Source organism: Solanum pennellii, chromosome 8, assembly GCF_001406875.1.
Source record: "Solanum pennellii chromosome 8, SPENNV200".
In the NCBI taxonomy this organism is placed as follows: Eukaryota; Viridiplantae; Streptophyta; class Magnoliopsida; order Solanales; family Solanaceae; genus Solanum; species Solanum pennellii.
In genome coordinates, this window is record NC_028644.1 from 26,775,489 (window position 1) to 26,799,413 (window position 23,925).

Sequence of the window (23,925 nt, forward strand, 5' to 3'; positions counted from 1 at the left end):
GCTTAGACTAAAAACCAACTCTAATACGTATTAGAAACATATTCACCAATTTTCATCCTTTTCCGACTCATAAAACCTTTTCAAATAGACTAAGGCACGCTAGCACCTCTTGAACTAGTTTCTGAACGTCAGGGGCGTTCCTTGACGTATTGATTCTAAAACTTCCTAAATGACTTATATACGTTATATTTGACCTTAAAACAATGTTAAAACTCTTAGACTCTCATGTTAGTCCCTGGATTAGGCTTTAGACTTTCAGAGTATTACATTATCCCCCCCCCCCTTTAGGAACATTCATCCCCGAATGACACTAAAATTCTTTTTAAAAAAAATGAATAGACTCAAGACTAGCAGCTCAACCAACAACAACATATAAAAACATGAGTCAAAATTTAAATCAACATAACCACATGACCTTTTACACCATGCAACTCAAAACAACATTTTCAACTTCTAAGAGTTCAACATTCATTACATGCTCATTTATTATGCCAAAGATTTCTTCAACATATATCTACATGCTCAATACAACTCATGAAGGCACAACATACCAAAATACACCACATAAATTCAAATCAAGTAAAAGAGAATTTTCTTTGAAGCTTTTATTTCAAAAGGCACAAATCACTGTAAGTCACTGTAATAAAGCATAAAATTCACTATTTGACCAAAAACAAGGCAACATCAAATGAACTAATTATTTTTACTATAAATAGGAACAACTAACTTTAGTTATCAAATAGATGAGGGTAACTGGACTTCATGTCGGCCTCGGCCTTCCATGTTGCACCATCAACTAGGTAGTTCTTACATAACACCTTTACGGAAGTCACCTCCTTATTCCTTAACTACTTTACTTGTTTATCAAGGATTTCAATCGAAACCTCCTCATAAGAGAGGTTCTCTTGAAAACCTAGACCCTCAATAGGAAGAATTGACTCGGAATCACCGATACACTTCTTAAGCATGGAGACATGGAACAGTGGATTAACGGAAGACAATTCACTAGGTAACTTCAACTCATATGCAACCTTACCAACTCCTTGCAAGATTTCTTAAGGACCCACATAACGAGGACTTAACTTCCTTTTCTTGCCAAATATCACCACCCCATTCATAGGTAAAATTTGTAGATACACCTTATCACCTTTTTCAAACTCTAATTCCCTTCTCCTATGCTCGGCATAAGACTATTGCCGGCTGTAAGATGTTTTCAAGTGGTTACTTATCATATGCACTTTATCCAAAGTCTTATAAATAAAATCGGGACCCAAAAGTGAAGACTCGCCCACTTCAAACCATCCAATTGGAGATCTACATCTTCTACTATACAAGACCTCAAAAAGATCCATAAATATAGATGAATGGTAACTACTATTATAGGAAAACTCAACCAAAAAGGAAAGTGTTTATCCCAATTCCCCTTGAATTCAAAAATACAAGATCTAAGCATATCCTCAAGGGTTTGAATAGTACTCTCCGCTTGAGCATTCGTTTGGGGATGAAAAGCGGTGCTTAGCTTCACCTTGGTACCCAACCCTTTTTCAAATGACCTCCAAAACCTAGATGTGAATGTGCACCCCTATCCGATATGATGGATAACCGAATACCATGGCGACACACAATCTCATATATGAAGACCCTTGCATAATCCTCCGCCGAGTGTGTGGACTTGATGGGAGTAAAATGAGCGGATTAGATCAACAAATCCACAACCACCCATATGGAGTCATTTTTCTTTTTTGTCGAGGCAAATCTACCATGAAATCCATATTAATTTCTTCCCACTTCCAATTCGGAACTTGGATTTCTTGGAGTAAACCAACCGGCGTTTGGTGTTCGGCTTTCACTTGTTGGCAATTTGGACATTTTGCAACAAATTTCTCCATGTCCCCTTTTAAGCCTTCCCACCAAAACTCTTCTCTAAGGTCATGATACATCTTTGTAGAACCCAGATGAATGGAATAACAGAACTCATGAGCTTTCTCAAGAATCTGGTTCCTCAAGTCATCAACCTTGGGCACACACAACCTTCCTTGATAGCTCAAAATACCATCCCCCCACCCCCAAGGAGAATGACCTATTAAGCTTAGTAAGAACCGATCTCTTCAAATCCATCAACGATTAATCAAGGTGTTTCTTAGACTTCACCTCAACCACAAAAGATGATGCGGAGTCATGATGGACCATAAATCCACCATTTTGAGAATCTTTCAATCTAAACACCCAATCTAGCCAACCTATGAACATCTTTCACTAGGTCTTTCTTGGCTTCTTCTACATGAGACACACTACCCATGGTCATACGACTTAGAGCATCCGCAACCACATTGGCCTTGCCGGGGTGGTAGAGAACACTCATGTCATAATCTTTCAATAATTCAAACCACCTTATTTGCCGGAGATTTAACTCCTTTTTATTAAACACGCATTGAGAACTCTTGTGGTCGGTATACACATCGACATGAACACCATACAAATAATGCCTCCATATTTTCAAGGCAAATACCACGGCCGCTAACTCAAGATTATGAGTTGGATAATTCTTTTCATGCACCTTCAGTTGTCTAGATTCATCATGTACTACTTTCCCATGTTGCATAAGCACACACCCCAAGACCACTCGGGATGCATCACAATATACAACGAAGCCCTTAGTACCCTCCGGTAAGGTCAAAACCGGAGAAGAGGTAAGCCTCTCTTTTAAGATTTTGAAGCTTCTTTCACATGCCTCCGACCACTCAAATTTCACACTCTTTTGGGTCAAAGTAGTCAAAGGAGATGCAATGGACGCAAAACCATCCACAAACATCCTATAATATCCCGCTAGACACAAAAATCTCCTAATGTCGTTGGAGTCAATGGTCTAGGCCAATTCTTGACCGCCTCAATTTTCCTTGGATCAACCTTAACCCCATCACTAGAGATGATATGACCAAGAAATGTCTCCGACCTTAACCAAAACTCACATTTACTATACTTGGCAAATAGTTGGTTCTCCTTAAGTACTTGCAACACCACCCTGAGATGATCCATATGTTCAACCTCATTTTTCAAATATACAAAAATATCATCAATGAAGACAATGACAAATGAATCTAGGTAACTTACAAACACACTATTCATGAGGTCCATAAACGCCGTCGGGGCATTAGTGAGACCAAAGGACATTACTAAGAACTCATAGTGCCAAATCTAGTCCGAAATGCCATTTTTGGTATATCCTCACCTCTCACCCTAAGTTTGTTATACCTCGATCTCAAATCAATTTTAGAAAAGTAGCTTGCCCCTTGAAGTTTTTCAAACAAGTCGTCAATCGGAGGGAGAGGATACTTATTCTTAACAGTGAGTTTATTGAGTTTGTGATAATCAATGCACATTCTAAGGGACCCATCCTTCTTCTTCACAAACAAAATTGGTGCACCCCATGGAGAAATACATGGCCTAATGAAGCCTTTGTCTATCAAGTCTTTGAGTTGAGCGTTCAACTCTTTCAATTCGGCCGGAGCCATCCGATAAAAAGGAATCGAAATGGATTGGTATCGGGTAGCAACTCAATGCCAAAATCCACTTCCCGTTCGGGAGGGATTCCGGGAAGATCATTGGAAAGACCTCTGGAATTTTATTACGCAGACTAACTCAATTGGAGAATTTTTAGAGTCTAAATCTTTAACTCTTACTATATGATATAAACACCCTTTGAGATTATTTTACAAGCCTTAAGTCAAGATATGATACGAACTCTAGGGATAGAACTTCCCTCCTTCCACTCTACAACGGGTTCATTTGGAAAATTGAACTTGAAAATGGAAGCAAAACAGTTATGCAACCAATACATCTTCAAGATGACATCAAAATATACCATATCAAGTTCTACTAATTCAACATGAATAACTCCACTAGGCAACATTATAGCACAATTTCTATATACCCTCTTTGCAACCGCCGACTCACCTACTGAGGTAGTTACAATCAAAGGTTTATTTAGGATATGGGGTAAAATATCAAACTTTCTAGCTATCAAGGGAGTAACAAAAGATAACATATCACCTGGATCAAGTAAAACATAAACATCAATAGAGAAGACTTGTAACATACCGGTCACCACATCAGAGAACTCTCTTGTTCACCCTTAGAGCTTAGAGCATAAAAGTGATTCTTCTTTGGAGCATCCACATTAGAACCACTAGCTTGAGCTCGCCCGCTTCCTTTGTATTGCCCCTTCAAATTTGGGCAATCCTTAACCTTGTGGCTACTCTTGCCACACCTAAAGCAAATGTTCGTCCCAACAAGGCAATCAGCATAATACTTCTTGCCACACTTTCCACAAGTTGGCTTATTTCTTGGTGAGCTAGTACCTCTTCCCTTTTGAGACTTAGGGTTAGACACCCTATCATCACGAGCCTTGGGAAATTTTGAAGAAACTTGATTAGAAAACCTCTTCTTGAACTTAGTCTTCTCTTGAATATCAAGCCTACCTTTAGAGGAACCACCTTCATAGGACTTGGCCTTCATGGCCTCCCTACTCTTTCTCCTTAACCTTGTTTCTTCCACTTGTTGAGCATGGACCATGAGACGAGAGATATTCATATTATCATGAAGCATAGCCGAACAATATTCTTCAACCAAATAATCGGACACCACCGTAAGAAAACGAATCATCTCATCCTTTGAATTTTAAACCAAGGATGGAGCATATTTTACAACTTATTAAGCTGCAAAGAGTAGTCAAGTACACTCATACCTCCTTGACGAAAGTCGATGAATTCTTCCACCTTAGCTTCCCTCATCTATCTAGAAAAGAAACTATCAAGGAAAGCCTTCTTGAATATCTCCCAAGTCATTGGACCACCTCTTAGTGACCTATTATCCCTCCATTGCACTTACCAATTTTGGGCCACATCCTTGAGTGGATAGTCCACCAACTCGGCCTTCTCAATTGAGGTCACAACCATAGCATAGAGAATCTTATAGACCACATCGACGAAATCTTGAGGGTCCTCATCCTACTTCGACCCAAAGAACATAGGTGGTATCATTCTAGTAAAGTCTCTCAAATGAGAGACCATAGTGTTAGCATGTTGAGGCACTCGAGGTCCAACCTCCGTATTCATTTGGTCCATCATAGCTTGAACTTGAGAAGTGACGGCATTAGATTGAGAGGTCATGGCTTCGGTTAAAGTGAGAAAGGTCTTCCTTATATCTCTATCGGTCATTGGTGGAGGAACATCCGGAACTTGATCACCCATGGCAACTTCTTCAAGTGGAGGCACTTGATTGTCTTGTGGAGGCACTTGGTTGTCTTGAGCTCCCACATTAGCCATTTCTTCATCGGCTTTTCTAGCAGCTGCTCTTCGAGTATTCATACATATAACCATGATACAAGGTTTAGGTGAAATCACATAAAAAGACTATAAAGGCACGACATACGAATACAAATAAATGAGAGTTTCTATGCATCACATAGTCTCTTATTCATAAGTGTGGCATTTCATAATTATGAATAAGACTCTAAGTAGACATTATTTAATGAGACATCATTTCTAGGGATATTCAACCTCATGCTCTGATACCAATTTGTCACATCTGGGAAGTACCCCCTAGATGCAACCGGCGTCGTCGTCCTCGAAGAGGACTAAGACTAGCCCTTAGCATTCGTCAATACATTTCATAGGTTAAAACACGAAAATTTACAACTTTTCATGTACATTACTTCATGAGGTTTATTTAGACCTCTCACTTAAACATAATATATTGATATCGAGTATGCATAGACCCTTCGTATAAGAAGAAAACATAGTCTTCTACTTTTATGGCACATATATATATGATACATAACATAGTATTAAAACGAATATCTCATATTAAACCGTCTAAACAGGAGTATAACAATTGGGCATATCCCATAAATCAATATCAATAAAGCCACTAATAGGTTATACAATCATAGTAGTCAAATGAAAGAGAATGAACAAAGTGTCTTTAAGACTAATCAACATCCAATGCTAGAAAGTGGCATTTTCCTCGAAGTGGTGAGGACCTACCCAACTTGGAGAATGAGGATCCAAGTCTTATTCAAATATCATCACGAACCCTTCAACTACCGTAACCTAAAATGTTGGGTAACAAGGGAGAAACGGGTTTAGCACATCACTTGTACCAAGTATAGGACCATGCGCACATCCAACATAGAAATCATGCTAAAAGGGGACATTTCATTAAAGCATTCTAATTTACTTTGAGAAGCCTTATGCACAATCAAGAACCAATACAAGTCAATAACACATCTTCACTAAATCAAGACCATGTACATCACAAGACCTACAATGCTAACTCTAGTCACGTCAACATGTATTTCAACATAATTAAGCACATAATCAAGAACTCTCTATCATCAAGTTATAATATCAATGAGCATGTATAAGATGTCATAACATCATCACCAAAGTAAAACCGTTACTCATGAATCCTCGTTAAGTCCACCAGTGCAATGACTAAGCAAGTCCTTATAACCTTACTCAACCAAGTAAATCCAACAAGAACCACAAACAATACCAACTTCACATACCATATAATTTTTAAGTAAACATCATCATACCTTAACAATAGAGACCAACCATATGTTCATAAGTGAAACCAACATCACATAGTGTCATTAACATGTAAGATCAACATTTACATAACATTTCCATTTATAATAATATAATCATATAAGAATATCCTTCTAAGACTTCCATCAAGGCTAACTAGTGAAATGTATAGGTAGAGTCTCATACCCCTACCTAGACTAAGTCAAACCCCTCAAGTCATCCTAGTTAGAGTCCACTTTGTTACTTAATTTTACCATTGGGAAATCTTGCCTTAACCGACATAGACCACATGAGCCAATGTGGAATACGGTGTCATGCAACCCTACACCGAAAGAAGGTGGACTACTTTCCAAGGTAGTATCAAAACATGAGCATAGCATCTATGTGGATCCACTAGCTAGTATTGTTATGGGGCAAACATAGTTAAAGAACAAGGAGATATAGTTGAGACCCTCTATATGCTAGATGCATTATAGTCTCCAATATAATGAGTACATTAGTGATCCTACCTTCCCTATGTGGGAAGGTACACTCCTTACTACTAGTTCACTAGGTGCTAAGCTAGAGTCCTTTTTGAAATGTCTTTCATTAATAATCATATCTTAGATTAGTTCATAGAGTATACCCCTCACATATTCATAGTCATAGATCAATAGAAATTGCACGAGAACAACTTTCAGTACAAACCTTATCTGTAAGATTAGCACATTAACATCGTTATATCATAGTAAGGCACATAGGTACTTCATCACCAACCTTAAGGCACATAGGTACTTCATCACCAACCTTATATCATTACATCTTAGGCATAATCTCACAATAACACAATCAAGATATTTCAATTCAACATCATACCAACCCTAATCAATCTTATCATCAGGTATACTTGTATATAACTTCATCACTAAACACAAGAAATCATAATTGAAGTAAAGGATTGAGATCACAAGACTTACCCCAATATGCTTCACAAGCCATCATAATAGTCTTACCATCAACCATAAAATTCAACCCAACACTGGGTGTAATATCATCACACAATATTAATTAACATAATAATGATGTCAATTGAATCACTATACAACAATTTATCACTAGTTCATAGCCTAGGGTTAAAGACTTAGGTCAAATTCATGATCTACTTCATAACCTAGGTTAATTAATCAAGAAATAACATAATTGTATGGACAATACAGCATAACATACTCATAATTATCTAAATAAATCCATTTAGAAGATTCAAATTCGTAATAGAAGAAAACCCACTTGAAGCTCATCTCTTTCAAATCAATTTTGAGAGAACCCTTTGAGGAATGAATTCCAAAGGTAAAAAGAATCTCATACCTTGTTAATTTATGGAGAATGATGAAGAAAATCCCCTTCTTGCATTCCTTATACATTGACCTATCTTTAAATGGAGTTCTTCTATTTGGGAGAGAGAAGGAAGAGCAATTGGATTTTGGGAATTATGAGAGTCCAGTTTTAGTTTAATTAGGTTTGAGGTATTTATAGAAGTAATTATTTAACTTTATTAGACATACATTAACCCCTAACTAATTAACTAACCACTTGATTAATTAATTGTATTAATTAAAACGTTGGTGCCAACACAGTGACATGACCTACGAGACCCCGACCTACGGGTCGTAGGTTAGTCGACGACCGGTGTCCCTTCCGTGTTGAACCTCCTTTGTTTTGGTAAGAGAGTGTACAAATGGAACCTTGTATTAAATTTCTAAGTGAACATTTGTGCCTCGTCGATTGGCCTACGCCTCGTGGGTTGGCAACTGTCGATGGCACTATCTTTTGACAACTTTTAGCCAAACAAGAAGGGTCCTCCTCAAAGACCCTTTGGTTGGTCCTTGGGGAGTCGTACCCAGACATTTCGACTATAAACCAACTCTAATACGTGTTGGACACCTTTTCACCAATTTTCATCATTTTCCGACTCTTAAAACCTTTTCAAATAGACTAAGGCACGCTAGCACCTCTTGAACTAGTTTCCGAACGTCATGTACGTTCTTTGACGTTTTGATTCTAAAACTTCCTAAATGACTTATATACGTTGTATTTGACCTGAATAAAATGTTACAACTCTTAGAATCTCATGTTAGGATCTAGATTAGGCTTTAGACTTTCGGAGTATTATAAAGAACCTAGTAACTTAGTAAGATGGTGATTTTTAAGTGGTTTTGATCCCATTTTCAAAATGCTTTTATCTAATGAGTTCCTAAAGCCTTGAACACCATTTTCAAGTATTTTTTGGATTTAAACCTCCAATTTTAAATTTTGTTTTGATTTGATTGACCAATTTATTAACAAAATTGATGTGAGAGTTGTTGTTTCCGATGAGTGATAGTAAATACTTGCTTATTATAGATTGTGTGGCTTTGGAAGTGATTAAAAAGGGGAAGACTCAACTCTTTGAGTAAATGTTGACTTATTTAAGACAAATGTCTTCTTAAACCTCGTATACTAGTACAATTTGTGTACGTCCTTGTGTGTTTGAAGTAATGGGAATGAGGTGAAAGATTTAAAGAAAAAGGTTATGTGATGAACATGATAATGTGAAGTTCCTTGTTGTGACCCTTTTTGATTGATTGATGAAATGTTTGAAAGCATGAATGTGGACTTGAATTGTGTGAATTGTTGTCTCTCCCGTGTATTGTGATACTTCTTGTATGCATAGATTGTGAGTACCGTGATAAGAGATGTGATAATTTGTGATGTCGCGATCATTTTCTTCAAGTGTATATAAAATCGACGGGAAATGATCCCGACTAATGATTTGATATAAATCCAATGGGAAATGATTCCGGTTAGTGATATAAATGTAACACCCAGGAAATTAGTAGACTAAACTAGAGCCAAGAGCTAGGGTTCTAGAGTGTGATCTTGAAGATAAGGGTTATAGATGACACTTTACATGCTTAGGATGAGGGGTTTAGTAGTTGAAAGTCAAGGTGCGTGTTAGACCTCATAGCATAGAAGACCATGTAGACTTTGGTTAATTATGGGGAGGGTATGTGGCAAGGAAAAAGGGCAAACCTAAGCTAAGGGGCCAAGGTTGACCAACCTTGGCAAACTACTGCCTAAGGGTCCACGACAACCTTCAGGGCTAGTGGTCATGACCACGGCCCGTGAAGGGGTTCGTGAAGACCCCTTAGCCATGTGGGAGGTAACGCTCAAAGGCATAGCTACTGCGTAAGGAACCACGAGCCACTTTGAGAACTGTGGTCATGACCACGGCTCGTGGGAAGGCCCGTGATCATGCCTTAGCATGTAGAGGCTTGGCAAGTTGAAGGTTAGCCACTGGTCAAGGGACCACGGGCACCACCAGGGGCCATGGTTCCCTTGACGGTCCGTGAAAAGAGGCATAACCCCTGTCAAGGGGATGCCTAGTTGGGGGCACTTAGGTAAATTCTAAATCGACTAGTCAATTAATAAGGTCATTTTATATAAGTTTTATTCACATATTTAAGGGATTTTAAGTTATTAACCCCCCAATTTTAAGTCACTTTACACAAGACCCAAATCAAAACCCCAAATCACTCATCTCTCAAATATTTCTCTCTATAAAACCTCCATTGAAGAAGAAGATTGAGGTTAAGAAGGTTCCATTGCTAAAGGCTTGTGCTAGGGCATTGATTAAGGTATTTTAAGATTTTTATCTATGGGTTCTTCCACCCATAGAATCCCATAGGAGTCCCCCAATTGTGGTTTCAAATACCCAATTCTAATAGGGTTATTCTTACATTGTGGGTAGGGTATGGGTATGATTCCAATCTAGTGGATAATACCTAATTATGATTGATTTATCTTTGTTTAGTTATATTATGACGAATTTATATGATTTCTATGGCCCTAGTCTAAATTGATGAATGTGATATTTGTGGATTGATGCCATTAGAGGTGAAATTGAAGGTTCATGGGTGATCTTCTTGAATCAAGGTCATGAGTAGTAATTGTTCAATGTTAGAAACACATAATCATGAATTGAATCTAACTTAATTGAATATGATTGATCTTGACTTGTAAAGATGGAATTGAACCTTTATGATGAATTATGACTAGAATTACATAGTAATGAGGGATATGATGAGATTCTCTTAAGGTGAAGCCTATTACTTGAATGTCTTGTAATCTAGCTATGAATATGGATAGAATGAAGAAAAGCTTTTAGAGGAAGGCTTGTAGTCATGAATGTTAAATCACTAGGGCTTTCAGAGTATAGTCAATGTGATGAATTGAAGTCTAATGGGTGGATTTGTGGTGAAAGGACGATACTAACCTAATCTACGTTATGAATGTTCGAAAGAATAAAGTGATAGAATTACTTAAACATGGGTTTGTTGTCAAGGACATCCTTCCATGAGACAATGAGTATTAAGCAAGGCTTAACAAGTAAATATTGGAGTGTATGCTTGGCTCCAAGTGGATATTGAAGATGAGATGAGTGCCATACAAGATAGGGTCCGGGCTCCAAGTGGAAAGGAGAACCATACCTAGCTGATATGAGGACTATCCAAGTCAAAGGGGGACTTCTTATGTAGTAGAATATGGTTTTTCCCAAAGTTGTGTGCCTTTACATCGTAGAGTCAAGGTTCCTAGTAACAAACTTCATATCCAATTAACTAAGACATGCTTAAAGAAGAATATCATAGTGTTCTAAAGCATAATTGAACTAAGACTTACTTAATGAAGTAACTCATAGTGGTCAAGAGTGTAAATGGACTTAGACATGCTTAAGCTAACAATGAGGCCAAGGGAGGGTGAATATGACTAGGATGACTTCAAGGTTATGCTTAGTGTGAAGGGTAGTATGAGATGTCTTTCATGCATTGCACAAGTATGCCCTAAGGTGACCTAGGAGTATGATACTTTTATGGAAGAAAAACTTAAAGACTTAGATCGTGTATATAGACCATGATTAAGATGACAAAAAAAAAGGGATACTTGGTTTGGGTGGTATTATGGGATGCTATTCTTGCTTTGCACTTGTATGTTTTTGAGGTTAGTTGAGAATGGTGCTATTGTGGTATAGATGACAAAGAGTCAATCATTCTTATATGATGATTATGATGAAGAATTGGCTTATTTTGATTATGATTTATCTACTATGTTCATTAACTATGTCTTATGTTGACTTGTGATTATATGATGCTTATGTTGGAGATTATTCTATGATCATGTTATTATCTCTTATGTTTATGTCTTATGTTGAATAACCATTTGAAATGTTCTTATGATGTTATGCTAGCTCTTGTACGTGGTACATCTTGTACTAACACATATTGCCTACATTCTAACCATGTGTAGGCTTTCAGAGATTGATATGCTTTGGACGCTAGATTGCTAGGTGCTAAAAGAGTTGAAGAATTGGTGAGTCCTCATAGCTTCTAGAACGAACCCTTTATTTCCTTATGTCATTTCTTTATGTTTTAGACTTTTTATGGGCTGCGTCCCAGTGAATTGTAGTCAGAAGTTTAATAGATGGTTTAAGACAAATGTTATAAAGAGACTTCCACTTGATTTCTTTATGAGAATGACTTTGATTGTAAACATTTGAAAATTTCCCTAATCTTTTATGATCTTATTTAATGATTATGCTAATGGCTTGTATAAAATCCTTTCGGGGTCAAGTACACCATGTTACGTCTAGTGGGTATCCTTGGATCGTGACAATAAAGCCGATTTGGAAAATGGTTCCGGGCTAGTGATATAAAGCTTATAGGAAATGATTCGGGCTAATGAGTTGATATAAAGCCGAGAAAAATGGTTTTGACTAGTGATATTGTGCCGATGGAAAATGGTTCCTGCGAGAGATTGATCATTGTAACTTAATAGTTTGATGCTTTTGCGTGACTTACTTGTTACTTGAGATTGATCTACTTAGATCTGCTCTGTTCAGCCATTTTAACCGTGAAACCTACATTTTCAGGGCTCCTTGAGTAATGCATAGATCAATAGAGGGAAAATCGCTAAAAAAATTATGATTATATGATACCTCTTGTAGTCCTGTTTGACTCAGACAATATAGTTAAATCTTTGAAGTTTTTCTTAGCTAGAACTCAAATCGAAAATGGAGAATTACTAAGCAACTAAACACACAATTATATAGAAAGATCCAAACAAATACAAAATATGTAGAAATGATTCAATATAAATAGATGAATACAACTAAAAAACTCAAAATACAAATCAAATCACTAAGAAGGAGATAAAATCGCAAAAGATACATACCCAAAATATGATACCAGGATCAATGGGATTGTTGTGCAAATCCTTTTAGAGATTATTAAAAAATATTTTAAAATCCTTGAACAATTGATGAAGATAAAATCGCAAAAGATACGTACCCAAAATATGATATCAGGATCAATGAGATTGTTGTACAAATCTTTTTATAGATTATTAAAAAAATCTAAAAAAAAAAATTTAAAATCCTTAATAATTGATGAATTTTTTTTTTCAAAAAAAGATGAATGTCGAAAGAGATATTATGGTGTCCGGTTAAAGAAGGAAAGGGTTAGATGATTTGAAGTGAGAGAATTTAGGTAAAAAATGTAAGAGAGAAAAGTAGGTAATGGAGTCAAATCAAACCAAACGTGGCCCAAGATGAGAAACAAAAGAAAGGCAAAAAAATTATATCAAGATACACTTTATTTGCTATATAATAACATATTGACATTTTTAACAATTATTTTAAACTGTATATTATTTTAATAAATATTCATTTTTTATCGACTAGTTAGCTAATTTTTTCATATCTAACTGTAGTAAGTCAGAATTTTTATTTGGAGTCAAATTAGCAATTTATGGTTTGATTGAAACTTAGCTACTACTATCCAAAGTTTATTTTACCGTTAATTCCGTAAAATAAATTATTTAAACATTAAAATATGCCACTCACTTTGATGTTTCTTATCAAATATTTGTAAAAATTAATTTATAATTGTTGCATTTTATTATTCATCATTAGGGGTGTCAAATGAGCGGGTTGGGTTGAAATTAAAAATTTTAAAATGGGTTGACATAGAAATCGAATTGGATCTTGACCCACCCAAGTTTACTTTGGACTCAAATGAGTTTGATTCAAATGGGCTAAAAACGGGTTGGGTCTTTGACCCGCCCAATTTGATCCGATTAATCTTAATAATTTTAACATATACAATCACAATTTAAATTTTCGCTTAAGATTCTTTTTTTAAAAAAGTATCAAATGGATAGATGAATCCTAAACATGTTAAGTAGATAATAATTCATACATTTAATATAGAAACATATATTAGTAAATAGTTTTAAAACGGATTGAAATTGGAGATTGAATTGGTTCCAATTGAGAAATCTCTTAAAATGGGTCAGACTTGAATGGATTGATATTGAATCTTATTTAAATTATCTTGAGCACAACCATTAAAATTCTGAATGAGTTAAGCAAGTTATGTATATTTGGGTTCACATACTCATCATACAGGTAGTTATATAAAATTAAAAAAAAATTAAGGACACGAAACTAATGTAAGTAAAAAGGCCGGAGAGAGAAAAAAAAAAAGAGGCATTGTTATAACAGCGCATTGTGAAGTGGAATACGATTTGCGCCGAAATACCGAAACAAAGTAGAAGCAAGTGTTGCACATATTTTTTGGAGCTTAATTTCTCCAGAATTTTGCAAAATTTATTCAAAAGGTACCCATGAAATTCTGCTCTTGCTAATAATTGAGATTTGGGGTTAGGGTTTTGAGATATATCGTTTTCTCTAATGCGTTTATTTAAGAATTTAATTGTCGGATTGTTAAAATAGATGGTTTATGAAGAAGATGAGTTTAGTTTTTATGATATATCTGGTATATAACCCCCCAAATTGAGTATCTTGACGCTTTATTCAATTCCATCCTTTTAACAGACAAATCTCAATTTGTGGCTGATTTTTATTTGAGTATAGCTTTATTCTTCATCATACTGACCACATTTCTCATCTTTATTTGCATTTTAGGGGGTTGGTGAGGGGTGTCTTATAGGGTCACGAGGGTAGAGTCTACCTTACCCGGGTCGTGGGTATAGAGTATATGCAAATGTCACCCTACCTCTCGGATGTAGAAAGGCTGTTTCTGTATACACTGAGTATATTGTAACGTTTCTAAATTGTGACTTTATAGTGATTGTTGTATTCTACATGTTGGATCTCTATGTTCTGCCCAAGAGTATGCCAATTCCTATGTGGTGTGGAACTGAGTATCTTACGGTGTTCTTTATAATATCCTTGTTCAAAGACTAAGAAGACTCTTCTTTTTCTTGTTCACACCCACACCCAAGATATCACAATTTTCTTGATTTTTTATATATACAGATTCATTTCTCGACTGCTATCGCTTGTTCTATTTTACTGTGGGCAGAGAAGAGGGGAGGAGAAATTAACGAAAGATCTTCTGTTTTAGAGTTTGCTTTGAATGCTTTCCCTTTAATGTATCATATATTGCCCAAGAGCGGTCTGGACACCATGGTTATCAAAATTTACCTGATTAATTCCCTGTCTTTACTTTCTGCAGGGAAGAGGAGTTTATGGTTTAGTTGTTTGTCTCTTAGCATATGCTGTAGCTACAATTACAGAATTGTACGGAAAATTCCTTCATTGATCTAAACTGGACTAAAATGAGCACCAAGGAACTAGAGACATACCTATCTGATGTTGGAAGCTCAAATCAGTTCGAGACAAACAGTTCAAAATATGTCTCTCATGTCAAGAAGTTACTATATCGACGAATGCTGGTTGGTATAAGTGATGGAAGGTTCTTTCTAGGTACATTTTATTGTATTGATAAGCAAGGAAACATAATTCTTCAAGATGCAGTCGAGTACCGTAGCACTAGAAGATCTGCCCCTTCTCCAATGGAACAGCGAGTTCTTGGTCTCATTTTAATCCCTTCTTCATGTCGGAAAACATGTCATGTGGATTGTTCTATTGACGAACAGTTGTCACTAATGTCGCTTGGGCAGCAAAAGTCATAATTATTCGTGGCGATAAACTTGATCCAATTGGATGAACATCTTCCCTGTTTGATTTATCGTGACAATCGATTATTTCATTTTCAAGTGTGTACTTTACTGGTGTTATATTATCATATGTTTTTCTCTTCTAGGAAGAAGCTGATGAGCCTGTCATCGATAAACTTGTCATTTTCTGTTGCATCCCTCTCTCTAGTGTTCCTTATCGATGGTTTCCTCCTATCATGATGCCCCTGCCGCTGATCCATTATAAAGTTCCAATTTTGACGGCTAGACCGCGGGGCTTTCTAGTAGTAAGAACGCAACACTTGATGTGGATCAAGTACACTTCACAAGTTTGAATCTTGTTAGGGGGGACTGTTGATGTGTAAGTGTGATGTGGATCAAGTACACTTCACAAGTTTGAATCTTGTTAGGGGGACTGTTGATGTGTAAGTGGAGAAGGATCGTAGGACAAGTCCATTGTCCACCGAGTTTCAGAACATGCACCATTAGTCCTTGAGGATATCTCAGTTAGAAGAGAAAATATGTTTTTGATGACTAGTGTAAGTGAAACAAATTGTAGACCAGTCAGCCAGGAATGTCATGATGCATACGACAACTTATTACTTCACTGATCTATGTACAGTTAATTTTGACCTTTGATAAGAGGTTATTTTTAGGTGAATAAGGGGTAGTTTTGTTGGTGGATGGAGTTACCCATGTATTTGAACTAGCATGACTTTATACATTGTTTGGTTAAATGGAAGAAAATAATCTTCCCATAGCATTTAGCATAAGTTGCACAATGTTCTGTTGGTTTTCTCTTCACATAAAACATAATATTGAATACAGTGTTTTGTTCATGTTTTTCTTTTCCACATAAGAAAATGAATTGTGAAAGCTACAAAAGTAGCAGTTAATAACATGGTCTTTTTCCAGCTCTAAAATGAAGCCTTTTTTGTTAAGATAATACCATACAATTAACAAGCTAAAACTGCATTAAGGATCCAAGGTACCACTCAAAGAGATCAAAGATTGTTAATATTGGATCATGGATATAGACAAGAATTTGTCAACATGATAAAATATGTATCACAAGCCCTAAGAGCTATAGCTCAGAATCCGCTTATGAGTGAGCTTCCTTCCTTATGCTTTGGCCTGACTTCCTTCAAGTAACTTTCTGATTACAGAAGTAACTTTCTGATTACAGATATTCAATATCTGTCTTTGTAACTTGTTCCATAGACGATCAGGTATGGTATGGTCCGTACAACCGTGTCAATTGGTATGGCAAAGTTAACCCCGGAAGACATACCCGAGCCTGTAACATGAATGAAATGTCAAAAGCAATTAGAAATTTCCTCAGATTTCATCCTTTCTGATCACTAAGTCTCTCTGTGTGTGTGTGTGTGTGTGTGTATGAAGACTAGGTCACCAGAGAGTATTAAACTCTTATGAAGCAGCAAGAAAAGTAGATGCTCATTAAAGATGAAGTAACTGAAATGACTATAAGATGGTCAAACAGTTTTTTTTTTTTACAGATTCACCTGTCCAACTCTACAACATCAAATAAGTGTGAGCTTTAATTTCTTTCAGATCACAAGATTTTGCAGGACACAACTTAAGGTTATGTTGCTCGGATTCTTCAAGAATGCTGCCAGGTGCGTGTTAGATCCTCCAAAAGTAGTGGATTATTGGAGGAACCGACACGGGTGTGACAATATTTTGGGAGAACTTGGGCAACGTAGACTAAAGGTCCTTCAGTAACATCACAAAATGATGTAACCTGTAGGGTGATTAAGATTCAATGTTAAATATGGTAATCATTCTAGAATTGTGAGCTAAGTAGGCTTCTACATACTTCATCATACACCATTAGGGATGGTGAACTACAGCTTTTGTAATATGAATCGGCTCTTAACCTAGTGATTAGGCTTGGATTAGAATCTTAAGCCAATCCAATTTTGTAACTCTAGAAACCAAACCTGATATACCACATTTCTGGATCAAATGTGATCTCAATAAATAAATTCAAATTTTACCAAACTACGACTATGACTTTGATCATGTTACTACGGATACAGCCAGATGAGCGAAATTCCCACGAGCAGTCACTAGGATTAGTAAGCTTTGAAGTTTCTACTAATCTATGCTAATTCAGCTCCATTCTTGAAAAACTCTTAGAAAGGAATAACTTCTGAGGGATTAATGATAAAATGCACATCTTTTACACCTTGTTATGAAAAGTACAAGTCCTGACATGCTTTTAGATGGGTAAAATGTTAATGCCAAATAATAACAAGTTATGTTAATTGCGTACGATGTTTGACATCAATGGTTAAAAGATTGTGCATATATATTCTGCAGTATTAGGGTAGAGGGAAAAGCAAATATATTTTCCCAAGGGGGAGGACTGAACTAGATCCTACCACCAGGCAACAAAAATTCAACAGTTACCTAATACGTTGGCTTAGTATACGGGTATGATGCTTGATGATTCCATGTGATGCTGAATTTAAACAGTTAAAATTTTGAAAAATGAGAATATGACGAACACCAATGCTTTTACTTCTATCCTGGTCAACCTAGAGCAGAAGATGTTTAAAGACAAGAAACAACAGGCTTTTAATAATGTCAGCAAGCGATGAACCAGCAGATGCGGACCTGCAAGCCTTAGGCTAATCTAATCCAAGAAATATTCAAGTAAAAAAGTAACTGAAAGGGAAAGCCTAAAACAAGGGATCACCAATAAGAAAGAGAAAAAAGAAGAATATCAAGCAACCATTTTTACCTCTGCGGGTGAATGTTGCTGTATTTAGACCAATGACATGGCCAGATGAGTCAATCAACGGACCACCTGAATTCCCTGCATAAGTAACTATATGTCAAGCTAAATCTTGACATGCATAATTTGATGAATTATGAGTTCTAATCAGGTAAAGGTATTCTACTTTGACAATTTCAGCAGTTAGAAAGTAACTTCATCCCCTAAATCAAACTGGCATTCAACCCTGTCGGCATCCTCATGTAAACAATGTGTTACATCTTACTCAAACAGTACATCATGAAGAGGTGACCGTTGTGCTTAGGGTGACAAAATTAGCCCATGAAAACATGACGCGCTCAACCCATCCAAGTTTGGGCTAATCATTTATTAACTCAACTCATTTCAACTCATCAAAAAGTTCTGCTTGATTTGTAGCCTAAATTGACCCTTGAGAAATCTTGTCAAAATATTTTCAAAAAACAATCTTTATATTTAGTTATATAGAGCCATAATTTTTTTTAAAAAAAAGACAAGTTTTACTATGTACTAAAAAATTACTCCCTCTGTTTAAAAAAGAATGACCTCCTTTACTTTTTAGTCTGTTTAAAAAAGAAAGACCTCTTTCTTTTTTTGCTAACATTTTAATTTCAGTTTTCCACGTGGCATGTTTAAAGCAAAAAGATTAAATGGCAATTTTGTACATTTGACATAATATTAATTTTGGACCACAAGATTCAAAAGTCTTCTTTATTTTCTTAAAACTCTGTGCCAAGTCAAACTAGGTCATTCTTTGTGAAACGGGGGACTATAAAAGAACAAGCAATGAAACAAAAACTTAGTAAGAATCGAGCTGTTTGGGGTATGCCCTAGTAACTTTTTGGCTACCAATTTATCAACCCGACCCTTTTGACACCCCTACTTGTGCTTTTAACCAAAATCTTCTCACAAGTGCTAATATCTTATACAGGAAAACTAAAGAATAATGTTTACCTGCATTAATAGCAGCATCTGTTTGAATAGCGCCTTTAATGGCAGCTCCATTTGGTGCAGGTATTTCCCTGCCTAATCCACTAACTACCTGTAACATTTGAGGTTATCAAATAAACACTGGTAACTTATTAACTATCTTTATTCCCTATGAATAATTGTTTTTTTCCCTTTCTCTATGGCATGGAGAAACATGAGCAAATTAATTTATAAACTTCAGCAGTTTCATGATTTTGGTTCCCTTTGGCATAGGTATGACCGAATTGTGGAGAGTCCATAGTTTAAAGCATTTTTAGGATATTCAGAGTATGAGCTGAATAAAATATTTTTTTGGTTTATTTCGAATGAAAAACTATATACAGTAAAAGGAGAGAGCTTCCGTTCAATAGAAATGAAAACATTAAGCATACTCAAAGGAAATGAAGATTACAAGTTATATACTGAGTAAGTTGAACAGAAATGCATGAAAAATAAACGCTAGAAACACTCTTTCCTGGAAATGAAACCATAAAATGAGTCTCCACACCGGTATATTTCTTAACTTATAAATAAACTGTAGAAATGTACTACCCCAGTTGTGAGAGTGTTTTCAAATCCATAGGGATTTCCAATGGCAAAACAACTTTGACCTACACGTAGGCCACGAGAGGTACCAACAGAGACTGGTTTAACTTCAACACCTTCAACATCAACCTGCAGTGAGATATCAAATGTTAGACAACTTAATTTTGAACAAATTTTTTTCTTCATATTTAATAGTCATTGTCTTTTAACATTTCATTTTCATCAGATCTAATCCAAGTGTTTTCACTTGTCTCTATAAAATTGCTTTTTTGTTAAAAGGAGAGAAGCAATGACAGATAACAATTGAGATTTTGGAGTGTGAGGGGGTGTTGGAACTGTACGACAACAACAAACAACCCCTAAGTCCAAACTAATCAGGGTTGGCTATGTGAATCCTCAGACCTCAGTGACCATATCTCCTCATTTAAAATCAAACTCATGTCAGCATCATTCAAAAAAAGGAAATAAAAGTGAAAATAAGTTATATATGTAAGTGAATAATAATATTAGATGCTCCTTATATACTCACTAACATATAAAGGTCAAAATCATACTTGGAAAGCAATACGTTCAAAATCAACATACTAACTTCGTCTGTGTGAGCTTGCTAATATTGCCAGTCCTAAACTCAGATAAGGGAGGAGGGGTTGCAACATGCTGGCAGCAGATGCAAAACTTGCTAACTCATGACGATTCCTCATATATGACTGAAAATAGAAGACCTTGTATATAATTTCCTGGGACAGGCAAATAGATGCCTTATTTAGCTACGTGTTTAAAATTCGTATCAAATTGATCCCCAATAATTTCACAAGAATAGGTTGATGATGACTCTGCGTCTCTATTCCGAACGTAGAAGTACCATCTTTCTAAGTTATATGAAAATCTTGCCATTTTAAAACATTTTATACCATCCCATTTCCACACAACTTTCACAATTCAATGGCTCAAATTCGTTTAATTGTTCAAATTTAACACGTTGATATGATGAATTCTCCATCAAACCTTTAACCATTACTTTAATATATTGTTCCATAATAGCTAATATAATATATAAACCAAAATTAATATCTCAATGTCCGTGGCCATTCAAATATTGTCATATAAAATAGAATGGAAGGAGTTAGATTATGTTCTGTTTGTCATAGTTACTTCAACTAACCAATCTATAAGGAGAAATTTGGATAGTTATAATTACCAGTCTAAACCTACCAGTATAGAAAATAAATTAGTAAAAATAATGGAAATTTACAACATTATTAAGTAATATATCGGTTTAACACCTTGAGAACGGCCAGATCATATGCTGGATCAACACCTACGATCTTCGCATCCTTAACTATGCTCTCTCCTTTAGTTTTCACTAAAGAAACCTGAAAAGCAAACCTATAAAATTAGAATTACCTGAAATGGAGCAGTCCTGTTGAATATACAAATAAGAACTGAAAACAAAGGGATATAAAACACCAGGAATGCAGAAAAACCTTACAACGCTGCAGTCCGATGTTATCAGTAGCTAATTTAGCAATGACATGGTAATTGGTTACCTGCGATTAACCCAAAATAATCATGCCCCATGCTCAGCAAACTGTCTGATTTTAGAATTATAAGTGACTGTGTTAGGTCAGTACTGAAACAAATTTACAGAAACTTCCGAAGCAAGATTTGAAGCAGGGTCATAAATTTGAACGAGATAACGGAATTTCAACTGTGTGAGAATATTGAGGCGGGAAACAAAAAACCAATGGAATCTTAATTCAAGTCTGATATCAAGCATTTAACTTTCTTGAGATAAGAAGCAGAGAGTTCATCCAATTAACATAGAAAATTTGGATATTCATTGCAACTTTGTAATCCACAGAGTCGAACAATCGTACAATGTGACCAAACTTATCCCAAATGAAGCCTGAACCTGTCCCTTCCACTTTTGCATTCTCATCGTCGGCTAGCACCTTAGTAGAGTCATTGGAGCCTTTAGCCAACTCAAGGTCCTTAATGAAAACAACAGAAGGGGAAGTATCCTGCATTTGAATCATCAGTTCTGTTACTACATTTCAAACAGCTAAACTCACTAATCAATAAACATGATAATACAAAAAATGATACTTTCGTCTTATTGTTGTTGCAAAGATCTTTCGATGATTAAGAAACATTTAAATTTCTCGTAGGTCTGAAGTATGGCATTTTACTGGTACTAAACCATATTAGACTTGTGTGGACTAACATACTAGTGCAAAATGGCTTAGGAGGATCTTATTGTTCAATATATCTGTGATCTGTCCAATACAAGGTCTTCAGAATAATGTGCACATTCTTTCCTGCACCATCTATTCGGTAACATCAATATGAGACCCACGTCTTTCAGATACAACAAGATTGTTAACAACGACTGCAAAGTAAACCTACAAGTCACAACTGTCAAGAGTTCAATTCCAACATTATATTATGAAGATACCTGAGTCACAAAGTTGGGTTAGTATTTAATGGCTTCTTACTTAAATTTTCAATCTTCACTTTCCAGTAGTAGCAAATAATTTAAAAATAGACCACAAAATTAGAAGACATTTTGGCAAACAAGTCAATTATTGGGTTTTCTTCTATTGAATTAATTATATACCTGAAAGAGGTGAACTAGTCTGTCTTCTTCTTGTTCAGGCATTTCGATTTGGAAAGCAGTTGCAGGAGAGTGATGAGATGTATATATGAAAGAGGAAAGCAGAGAAGAAGTAAATATCAAAGCTTTACGCCTTGTACAATATTGGGTTTGTGTAGAAATTGGAGGAATTTGGGTTCGAATTGAAACAACGATATGCTGCGGCTGTGGACAAACAACTCCCAACACCACCATGGCTGCCTCCTCAACCAATTTACTTAAACCAGATGGCCTTTGCCTAACAACCAGAAATTTTTCTTTAGAGCTCACTTTCACCCATCTACTCGCACTCTTCCTAAAAATGGATTTTCATTTCGCAAAATCAAAAGATATTTGTTGGGTTTAAAAAAGAATTACAATTTTTTTTTATGATAACATTTTAATATCATCATTCCATCTCCATGTAATGTTTAAGATTATAACATTAAATGATAACTTTGTATATTTGACATAATTTTAATTAGACCACTCTTTTTGAAATGGAGAGAGTATTATCTTCATGTTTAGTTATTAACCATGAAAATATGTAGTTGACAAACATAAAAAATCTAAGTTAATAATTCATGTACATGGTCAATTTAATTAATCAAAATAAATTAATTATATTCACTGATTGAAAACTTGACCTTGAGAGAATACTATGCAATAATAAACTTACCTGGTTTCTTAAGGGATATAAAATCTAAAATGATTATAACTAAATAAGAATGAATGGAGTATTAACTAATTTAGTTAAGTCATAGCTCAAACTTCATTACTCCCCCCCCCCCCTCAAGCTAGCTGGTGTGAAGACATTCAACATTCCTAGCTTGGATACTAAGTACTCATATTGTGACCTGATCAATCCCTAGCTTGGATACTAAGTACTCATGTTGTGACTTGATCAATCCCTTTGCCATTATATATGCTTGTTGCTCATGTGTTGTCAAGTATAGTGGTCTGACAAGTCTCTTTTGTATCCTTTCCTTCATGAAATGATAATGTATTTATATGTGCTTTGTGTACTCATGAAAAACTTGATTTGTAGCTATTTGTAATGCCGCCTTACTATCACAAAAAGCTCCATTGGTTTCTCCAGTTATTCTCGAAGTTTCTTCAATAATCCAATAATCCACACAAGCTTTGAAACAGTTGAAGTTGAAGCCATACTTTTATACTCTGATTCTGCTGAGCTCCTGGATATGATTGTTTGTTTCTTTGATCTCCATGATATTAGAAAACTCCCATGCTTAATAAAAGTTTTTATCACAAATCTTCTTCTTTTGGGGCAATATGCCCAATCTGCATCACAAAAAAAATAGTAATTTGTTCTCTTTTCTACTACTTAGTAATATTTCCATTGTATGCTCTCTCTTCACATATCTAACTACCTTGAT

At 35.7% G+C, this 23,925-nt stretch overlaps 2 protein-coding genes across 2 annotated transcripts; one reads left to right on the top strand and one right to left on the bottom strand.

The window, feature by feature from the left end:
• The first annotated feature begins 14,113 nt into the window (after window positions 1-14,113).
• On the top strand, window positions 14,114-15,779 carry LOC107028702. Its single transcript, XM_015229870.2, has 2 exons — window positions 14,114-14,279; window positions 15,140-15,779. The coding sequence occupies exon 2, from the start codon at window positions 15,243-15,245 to the stop codon at window positions 15,597-15,599; it is 357 nt and encodes a 118-aa protein (XP_015085356.1). The 5' UTR covers window positions 14,114-14,279; window positions 15,140-15,242; the 3' UTR covers window positions 15,600-15,779.
• Window positions 15,780-16,427: 648 nt separating this feature from the next.
• LOC107028701 (protease Do-like 5, chloroplastic) lies at window positions 16,428-22,883 on the bottom strand. The gene is made up of 8 exons (XM_015229868.2): window positions 22,514-22,883; window positions 21,774-21,917; window positions 21,381-21,443; window positions 21,180-21,269; window positions 19,903-20,025; window positions 19,336-19,423; window positions 18,370-18,444; window positions 16,428-16,899 (listed from the first exon to the last, which is right to left on the bottom strand). The coding sequence occupies exons 1-8, from the start codon at window positions 22,742-22,744 to the stop codon at window positions 16,793-16,795; spliced, it is 921 nt and encodes a 306-aa protein (XP_015085354.1). The 5' UTR covers window positions 22,745-22,883; the 3' UTR covers window positions 16,428-16,792.
• Between the last annotated feature and the right edge of the window lie 1,042 nt (window positions 22,884-23,925).

Coding starts and splice junctions, on each gene's coding strand:
- LOC107028702 (XM_015229870.2), top strand. CDS start 15,243: ATGAGCACCAAGGAACTAGAGACATACCTATCTGATGTTGGAAGCTCA.
- LOC107028701 (XM_015229868.2), bottom strand. CDS start 22,744: ATGGTGGTGTTGGGAGTTGTTTGTCCACAGCCGCAGCATATCGTTGTT. Junction 20,026..21,179: donor ATGATCTGGCCGTTCTCAAG/GTGTTAAACCGA, acceptor ATCTCACTGCAG/GTTGATGTTGAAGGTGTTGA. Junction 19,424..19,902: donor AAAACACTCTCACAACTGGG/GTAGTACATTTC, acceptor CAAATGTTACAG/GTAGTTAGTGGATTAGGCAG.